The sequence below is a fragment of the Talpa europaea genome (genome assembly GCF_964194135.1).
Source record: "Talpa europaea genome assembly, chromosome: 16".
NCBI classification, from domain to species: domain Eukaryota; kingdom Metazoa; phylum Chordata; class Mammalia; order Eulipotyphla; family Talpidae; genus Talpa; species Talpa europaea.
In genome coordinates this window covers 45,968,927-45,977,772 of record NC_140084.1, presented here as the reverse complement: position 1 = coordinate 45,977,772, position 8,846 = coordinate 45,968,927, and the positions used below count along the sequence as shown (strand labels likewise).

At 61.2% G+C, this 8,846-nt stretch overlaps 1 protein-coding gene across 1 annotated transcript; it reads left to right on the top strand.

Moving 5' to 3' along the window:
• Window positions 1-4,514: 4,514 nt before the first annotated feature.
• BBC3 (BCL2 binding component 3) lies at window positions 4,515-8,558 on the top strand (the record flags this gene model as incomplete). Its single annotated transcript, XM_084257823.1, has 3 exons — window positions 4,515-4,800; window positions 6,267-6,457; window positions 8,442-8,558. The coding sequence occupies exons 1-3, from the start codon at window positions 4,527-4,529 to the stop codon at window positions 8,556-8,558; spliced, it is 582 nt and encodes a 193-aa protein (XP_084113949.1). The 5' UTR covers window positions 4,515-4,526.
• Window positions 8,559-8,846: the final 288 nt, after the last annotated feature.

The window sequence follows — 8,846 nt, the reverse complement described above, 5'->3', positions numbered from 1 at the left end:
CAGGAATTGAGCTCATGCTGCAGTGGCTGGTGATAGCTTGATAGTGCTGAGACTTTAACCCCTGTGCCACCAGGGAGGTCTCAGAGTGGACTGTATAAAGTGTAAATATATCTCAATAAAGTTGAATAAAAACAGTAAGACCCATGAAAGTGATTTCAAATCCAATGGTTTGCTCATGAACCACAGCTCGAAAACCCTGGAAGGACTGGGAATGAATGAATCAAGGAATGAATGAATGAAAGGAAGGAAGGAAGGAGGTTGTATTAGTCATCAGTATTTAAAGTAGGGAGCAGAGTTTGAGAATCTCCCCTTGGTTCTGTCCAGACTACTTTCCCAGCACTCAGGGTCAGGCACTCAGGTGACAGGGTCAGGTGTGGCGTGTGACAGCGGAGAGGGAAGGTGAAGGGACACAGCCCCAGGCGCCTGAGGGAAGGAAGGACCCCAGGGTCACCCTGTCAGTGAGGAGGAGGGAGGGACATTGGGACCCTGAGAAGAGGAAGGGAACTGAAAGCAAGAAGCCAGGGTGAGCTTGTGTGCAGGGGCTGCCCGGGCATGTCCGTGCCAGGTGCTGGGGGTTCCTTCTCGCTCCAAGTCCCCCACCAGATTGGTGGCGCCTGTGGTCAGTTGTGGATGCTCCGGAGTGTGTCCAGACAGGGAGCCAGCTAACCACCAGAACTTGTCACAGGTGTGACTTCGTGGCTGTGTGTAGGGGTCAGTTTCTCTTTTATCTGATGTGATCCTTGTCTGTGAAGTCAATTTTGGACTTTTTGAAGGCGCCGGCTGTGAGTTGGCCCGGGTGTGTTTGTGTGCCTCTGGGAGTGCATCTAGACAAAGCAGCGTGTCCAGATGTCCCTGTGACGTGTGAGTGTGAGTGTGTGTGTGTCTGCTATCAGGAAGTTTGTATTTTGTGAGATGCCTTCAGCCTCTCTCTGGGGGTGCCTGTCACTGGGTGTGTGGTGTGGATGGAAAGAAATACTTATTGGGCTTGTGGGTCCACGTGTACTCATCAGTGTAGGGGTGTGTGCGCTCGTGTGTATGTGTGTGTGTGTGTCATTGTGTCAGTCAGTCTGTGTGTCCGGTGACCCAGTGAGCAAGTTCTGTGCTTGTATCGAGGTTTGGGGGCGTATGGGGGGGTGTGCATGTCCCATCAGTGTGTGAGTTGACGTGTCCACGCCCCTGTCCAGGGTGTGCATCTGGCCACTGTGTCCTTGTGTCAGTGTGTCGCCTGGTCCCCGTGGCCCTGTCAGCACGTGACTCTGTGTCCCCGGGAGCGCCACTCGGTCAGTCCGCACTCCGATCCCGGGGTGTGCGCGCGGGCCCCAGTCAGTGTGTCAGTGTGTCACGGAGCGTGTCCGGCTGTCCCGCGCTCCGGACGGCCCCCTGCGCGCCTGGTGCTCCGCGCCGGGGGCCAGGCCCCGCCCCGCCCGGGCTGCAGGGAAACCCCCCGCGCGGAGGTAGGGGGCGCGGCGCGCGCCTGCAAGTCCTGACTTGTCCGCGGCGGGCGGGGCGGCGGCGTCACGCGGGGGCGGGGCGTGGGACCCGCCGGGCGGGGGCGGGGCGGGGCGGCCGCCAAGCGGCCGGGATCCGCGGGGCGGCCTGAGACGCTGCGCGAGCCACATGCAAGCGGGCGCCTGGCGGCGGCGGTACCAAAATCAGCAGCGGCGGCCAAGAGGCGGACGCGCCTGCGGCCCGAGCAGCAGCAGCAGCAGCAACCGCCGCCGCCACAGCAGCCGCCACTGCAGTTAGAGCAGCAGCAGCAGCAGCAGCAGCAGCCACAACAGCAGACGCCGCAGCGAGCGGCGCTCGGCGGGCGCGCCCTCCTGAAGGAAGCCGCCCGCCCCCTTCACCGCCCCCTCTGGCGTGTTCATGCCCCCGGGGTGAGTGTGCGCACCCCCAATTCCCGCCCGCGGTGATTGGCCAGGCCGGGTGGGCTCCCTGGAGGAGGTGGCGGGAGTGCTCTCGGAGAACTGTGGAGGCGCGCTGCCTCCCAATCAGGGCCTCCCTTCCTCTGTCCCTTCACCCCCTTGAGGGGCTTTGGATTGGGGTTGCTGGACTGGGGGGGCACTAAGGCGGCCATCGCGGGGTCCGGGAGCGCAGGTGCCTCAGCGGTCTGGCGGGTTTGTTTACAAACAATGGGGTGAGGACTCAGCAGCGCCCCCTGGCGGCCAGTGCGGCCCCGGGGAAGAGAGGCGACCCAGGCTGCCCTGGCCGGGGCAGTCCGGGAGGGGCGGGGGGGGGTCACGGCGTGGAGGGGCGGCCACACCCCGGGCGCGCGCCCGCTGGGGGCGGCGACAGGGGGCGGCTCGCGGGCCGTGGAGTCTGCGGCTCCTGCGGGCGGGGGCTGCGCCCCAGCAACAGCCGGTTATTGGCCCCGCGCTCGCCTGGCGGGCGGGGCGGACGCACGTGGCGGCGGCGGGGTAGGGGGGGCTGTGACAGCGGAGGGGGGCGTCTGGGCCCGCCGTGGGAGCGCGCGTGTGCGGGGTGGTGGATCTGCAGGTGTCTCGCCTGGGTGTGTGCGTGTGTCTGCCTCCGAGTTTGTGCTGGGGTCTGCAGGGAGAGGTGGTGCCAGTCCAGGGGAATGTTGGGGCTGTGGCCCGTCGGGGTGTGTTCGTGAGTCCCCCCTTGTGTTTGTGTGGGGCTCTGGTTGGGGATGCCAAGCCTGAGGGGTGGGTGCTGTTTATGTGTGGTGTACCTGTGTGTGTGTGTGTGTGTGTGTGTAGTTGTTTGTGTGCGCACGCGCAGGTTCTCTGTGAGAGTTGTCCGTGTGTGCTGTTTGGGGGGTGATCCATTGGGTCTGTTTTGCCTGCCTGAAGGAGTGTGTGGTTGTAGTGGGCTTGTGTGTTGCTTGAGTGAGCTGTGTTTGTGTGTTTATCTGCGTGTGTTGCCCGATGTGCGGTCTGAGTGTAATCCCGTGTGTGTTGCCAGTGTAGACTGGCTGCGACTGTCTGTGTTTATCTCCAGGGCATGTGTCTCAGGAAGCGTTTGTGTTGGTGTGCCTGCTTGGATGCCCGGATTTGTTTTCTGTCCAGGTGTCTGTGTGAGTTCAGCATGTGTGTGTGTGTGTGTGTGTGTGTGTGTGTGGTAAGGGGCTGGCTCAGTCTGTGTTTGGCTTGTGTGTCTGGCTTCGCTGTCTGGGAATGGAGGACCGGGCTCCGCGGGGTCTGTGCAGTGCATTCGGTGGATGTTGCTGGCAGCCTCCTGCATGCGGCTGTGTCTGAGCCTCTGTGTGTGTGTGTGTGTGTGTGTGTGTGTGTTAGGTCTGAGGGGCTCGTCTCTGTCATCGGCTGGCTCATGTGTGTCATGTGGGCTGCGTGTGTGTAGTGTTTATGTCAGTCACGTGAGACCAGTGTTTTCTGTGGGTGCTTTAGGTGTGCGTGCTGCCGGGGCTGTGTGGGATTAGTTAGCGGTGCAGGGTGTGTGCGTGTGCGCTCTGGGACTGACAGTTGGTGATGGTGTTTTGGGGTGGGGGAGGTTGGGTGCTGTCTGCTGCTGTGTCTGTGTCACTGCTGCCATGGGTGCTGATGCATCTGGGTCTGATGACATGGGTCCCTGCGTGCGTGATATCCATGTCCTGGGTCTGAGAGTTGGTGACAAGTAGGTGTGTTCCGGTTGCATGGGTGGGTGGATGTCCACAGATGGCTGGATTTGTGTTGAAAAGTGTGTGGATCTCATCTCGTGGGGGTGTGTATGTGGGGGGGAGGGGCACGTGTCTGAGAAGTGTGGCAGTGCCCATTTTGTGTGTTTGTGCTTTTAATGGCTGTCCTGTGTGTGTGTATGGGGGGACTACATCATTTGTGGGTCAGGGTGTGAGATTCTGACATGGTGTGTGTGTGCGGGATTGGAGGGGGTAGGTTGTCAGCCAGTATATGTTGTGTGTTGAGCTCCTTTGATGGGCTGTGTGTATGTGTATGTCCATGTTTTGGTCAAAGTGTGTGTGTGTGTCCTGTGAACTGAGTGGCAGTGTCCAAGACGGGACCCAGCTCAGTGTTTGTGTGCAAATGAGTGATGGGTTGGCCAGTCCTGTATGAGTCCCTTATGAGTGTGTATTGTGTCCCCTTCACACCCCTTCCCCAGTCTTCTCCATCTGGGTGCTGTGTGAGTTGTGCGGTGGTCAGTGTGCCTGGCTGCCGTCTCTCACTGTTTTCGAAGTTAACCCCACCAGCCCCTGCCCTGTGTGAGTCCGTCAAGTCTGGTTTGTGATGGAGGCTGTCATACCCACACACAGCAGGCACACCCCTCCACCTGGGTCCCGTGGAGCCCTGTACTTGCTGTGAGAACTCTGGTGGCTTCCCTGTCCTCCTTGTGCCCATCACCATGTTCAGGGAAGGCTGACCCAAGGGCCAGCCCCTGGTTGGGTGTGTGTCTTATGGGGCCATCTGGGTGTATTGTGGGCGCCATCCTGGGCTCCCTCCCCCCCATGTGTGCTCATGGCTGGGTGCAAGCATGGGGACCCGGGGAGGGTTGTGTATTGGGGCACTTGGCTGACCGCAGCCCTCTCCCCTGTCTTGCAGGCCTCAGGGAGCACCATGGCCCGAGCACGCCAGGAGGGCAGCTCCCCGGAGCCCGTAGAGGGCTTGGCCCGCGATAGTCCACGACCCTTCCCTCTCAGCCGCCTTGTGCCCTCGGCCGTGTCCTGTGGCCTCTGTGAGCCTGGCCTCCCGGCAGCCCCCGCTGCCCCAGCCCTGCTGCCAGCCGCCTACCTCTGTGCCCCCACTGCCCCACCCGCTGTCACCGCCACCCTGGGGGGCCCCCGCTGGCCTGGGGGTCCCCGCAGCCGGCCCCGAGGCCCGCGCCCCAACGGTGAGTGCCACTAGGAACCAGGGATCATGGATGCCCCGACCCAGAGGAGCTGGAGAAGTGGGAGCCAGGGGGGGGGGGAGAGAGAGAGAGAGAGAGAGAGAGAGAGAATATGAGTGTGTGTGTGTGTGTGTGTGTGGTGTGTGTGGGGGGGAAATGGCCGGCCGGGCCGGGCCACTGGGAGGGTGTGGCCAGTGTGGTCTTTGTGTTGCAAGAGGCAGGAAGACGGAGTGGGAGGCTGGGGGTGGGGGGAGGCCGAGTGGGAAGTCCCTCCTGGAATCTGACTGCAGTCCCCCAGCTGCAGCCCACAGCCTTTTCCGGGCCTGGAGCAACAGCTGTTTCCCAGACAACCCCCCTCCATACCCAGTCTGGGTCCCCTGGAGCCCCCTGAAGATTGCAGTCAGAGAAGAAGTGGGCAGAGCAGGCGCACAGTCACCTAGGGACTTTGGGGGAGAGATGGGGGTGGCCTTTTGCCTTTATCTGCATCTCTTAGGCCTGAGCCGCCCACTTTGCAGTCCTAGGAGGGGGAAGGAGGGGGGAGGGGCCTTTGTGTTGGGAAAGTGTGTGGGGGGGTGAGTCTTGGGGAGGGAAGGGTTAAAGGTCCCCTGCCCGATGGACTGTTAACCCTGTGGTGCCTGGCTAGCCCTTTGGTGGATTGGGAAGGATAGTCCTGGCTTCCCTCTCCACCCCGCCCCCATCCTGTCCCTGCAGCCCAGGAGGTGGGGAGAGAGAAAACTTCCCTGGCTCAGTTTCCTTGCAGCCTGGGAAGAGGGGACCCCATCTCAAGACCAGAGTCACAGGTGTGGAAACTGAGGCCCTGATTGTAGACCTTAGGGCACCCTCCAGCCAGGACCTGGTATGATGGGAGAGCTGCAGAGAGTTCAGGCGCTCAGGAGGGGGTGGGGGCTAACCGGGCATCTCAGGCATCCCAGCCCCCCCAGGCAAGGGCTCAGAGGCAGCCAGTCTGGCCTTCTTGTCTCCAGGCCCCTGCCACATCCGGAGGTGTGGCTTCACTGTGGTTGGACACGAGACCTGAGGAGACCTGAGGCTTGTGACTCTAGTGTAGTCCGTTGCTGTATCCCTATGTGACCTTGGACATTACTTAGTATGGGCCTCACTATCTGCATCTGTCAAATGGAGCAGGCAAACTTTGGCCCGGTTTTTGCATAGAGGGACACAAGTCAGATAAAGAGGAAGGACCTCTAGACTAAGTGGGGACTGGAGTGGCTAGATACATGAGCCCAGAGAGGCTCCCCAGGACCACTTTTCATTTTCTAGTGCCTGGGGCGGCAGGAGCTGAAAAATCTGGCTCTAAGAGGGGAAAACAATCCTTGGAAATGAGGGGAGGGGGCAGAGAAGAGAAATCAGGCGCCTGGAAAGGGGAGAAGCAGGGCTAGGCTAGTGGTTCCTCGGGGACACCTCTGGGTCTGCAGGGCTGGGGTGCTGACCACGCCCCTGGCTTTTCTCAGGTCCTCAGCCCTCACTGTCGCTCGCCGAGCAGCACCTGGAGTCGCCGGTGCCCAGCGCCCCAGGGGCCCTGGCGGGCGGCCCGACCCAAGCCGCCCCGGGAGTCCGGGGGGAGGAGGAGCAGTGGGCCCGAGAGATCGGGGCCCAGCTGCGGCGGATGGCGGACGACCTCAACGCGCTGTACGAGCGGCGGGTGAGTGCTGGGGGAGTAGACGGCAGGTGGGACTTCCCGCCGGGGTGGGGGGGGGCTGCGGGCGGCCCCGCCAGATGTGCGGCAGCTGCTGTCCTGCGCGGCGGGGTCGCGCTGGGGACAGGCAGGTGGGGGACGGCGTGCCCGCGGAGCCGCCGAAGGGCCCGCAGCGGTGCTGGCGCGGGCCGGCCGAGCTCCAGGGCGGCGGGGAAGGCAGCGGCGCGCCCGGCCCGCGGCCGCGGGGACTGAGGGCGGTGCTCGGCGGAGCGGCTCATATATCCCCGGCTATTTATAGCCGGTGAGTCAGCAGCGGCGGCGCGGCCGCGCCCGCCCCTCCCAGCCGCCCGCGCGGCCGCCGCGCGCCACACGGCTTCCCGGGCGGGGCCGGGAGGGGCGGGGCCGGAGGGGCGGGGCCGGGAGCCCCGCCCCGCGCCAGGCCCCGCCCCGCGCCCCGCCGCTCGCCCGCTGGTGGAAACAAAATACTTGAAGCCTACAGCGGAGACTAGAGCATCGCAAAATGCGGGCACCGACCACCCGGCGCTGTCCAATCTGCACATTACACCGCGTTGCTGGCTTTTTCAAAAGAAAAACAAAAACCGGAAGTTGTGAAGCCCCTTGCTTCCCTCCCTGCCCCTTCGCTTTTGCCCTCTTCCCAAGGAAACCTCACGCTGGCCTGTCCGTTCCTCTGCGGGTGTAGATTAGTTTACTGTGCATTTGCCAGGCCCTAAACGATCCTTGGGCTCGCGGGCATATGTAGCTTCTCAGTGACATGTAGTGTGTTCCTCTCCAGATTCCCCCCTCTCGGTATCAGGCTTGAGATTTATCCACGTGGAGAAAGGAGCTTTATTTTCACTCCACCCACCATGATCAACATAGCATCCCTGGGCCCTTTCCCTGGAGAGTGAAGTTTTTATTTTTTTTAATGTCTTCAGTTTTATAGACTGACTTTTTCTGCTTCCAAAGGATGCACATGTGCAGGTGCCCAGCCTGTGTGTCTCCAGAATCCATCCCTGAGCCTTCCTAGGAAGTTGCTAGCTTGCTCACCACGGTGGCTGGGCCCAGCCGTCCCCCACTGCATTGGTGGTGGTGGCCGCCTTTTGAATTTAGGCTAGTCTGCTGTGCCCACATCTCCTGGCTGTAAGAGCTGATGGGGAGTAATAAGGAGCCCCCCACATTTGGGATCACTGGGGGAATCGTTTATCAGACTTCCTTGGTCTCTGAATTTCTTCTTTCCCATTTTATGGGGACAAGATTAGGCAGACCCTGCTTATTAGCACAGGGCCAGCCCTTGCCCTCAGCATAGAGGCAGCAGAGGGCAATCGCTATTCACAATTTTTTTAGTGTTGCCTTTAATTTTTACTGGTAGGAGGACTTTAATGGTATCTAGCTTTCTTCCTTCCCACTTTTCCCAGTATTTTGGAGCAGAGAGGTCCAAGAGGCCTCCCTTAGCTTTCCTTCTGCCTCTAGGAGAGGGCAGGATTTCACTGAGGTCACACTGAACCTGCCTTGGCTGGGACATACTTCCCTAAAGCCAACACGTAGAGGGTGAACTTCCAAGTTCCCCTTCCACAGATTGTTCCAGAATGGCTAAGACTGGACTCCCTGCTCTCTTCTCTCCCCTTCAACTGCCTTTTAGAGGAGGATAGGAAGGACGACCAGCCCGAGTCATTTGCCCTGTGACTTCGGTTGACTGTTCGAGAAAGCAGGGAGAGGAGAACGTAGCTCATGCGCTGAGCATCTTTCTGTACCCGGGCCCTGTCTGTCCACACCTTCTCATCCTATCTTCCGGTTCCTGAGGAGGATGCTGACCTCCAGAGAAGTGAGGTCACTGGCCCAGCATGGTGGAGGAACTGGGATTCCGACCCAATTCCCATTAGTGGTACCTAACCACAGGGCTGGCAGAGGGTGTAGCTGTAGCTGGCCCTCAGGACTGTACACCTGGGCCACAAACCCACTCTAACTCCCTCCTCTCTCTCTCTTTCCCCAGAGACAAGAGGAGCAGCAGCGACACCGCCCCTCACCCTGGAGGGTCCTGTACAATCTCATCATGGGACTCCTGCCCTTACCCAGGGGCCACGGAGTCCCTGAGATGGAACCCAATTAGGTGCCTGCACCCACCCAGTGGACGTTGGGGACTTGGGGGGCAGGACCCTTCCACCTCCTGACGCCCTGGCCAGCGCGGGGGGCATTTTCTGCACCATGTAGCATACTGGACGACCAGCCCTGCCCGTCCCAGGGGCGGGCCAGTGCAGCCACTCCAGACCCAGCCCTGGCCTAGCCTGGGGGCACGGACAGAGATGTGGACTCCTGGGTCCCTGGCCGAAAAGCCAGGGGAGAGAGGGCTGACGGACTCAGCCTTGGACTTGGCGTCTGAAGGCAGCGGTGACCGAGG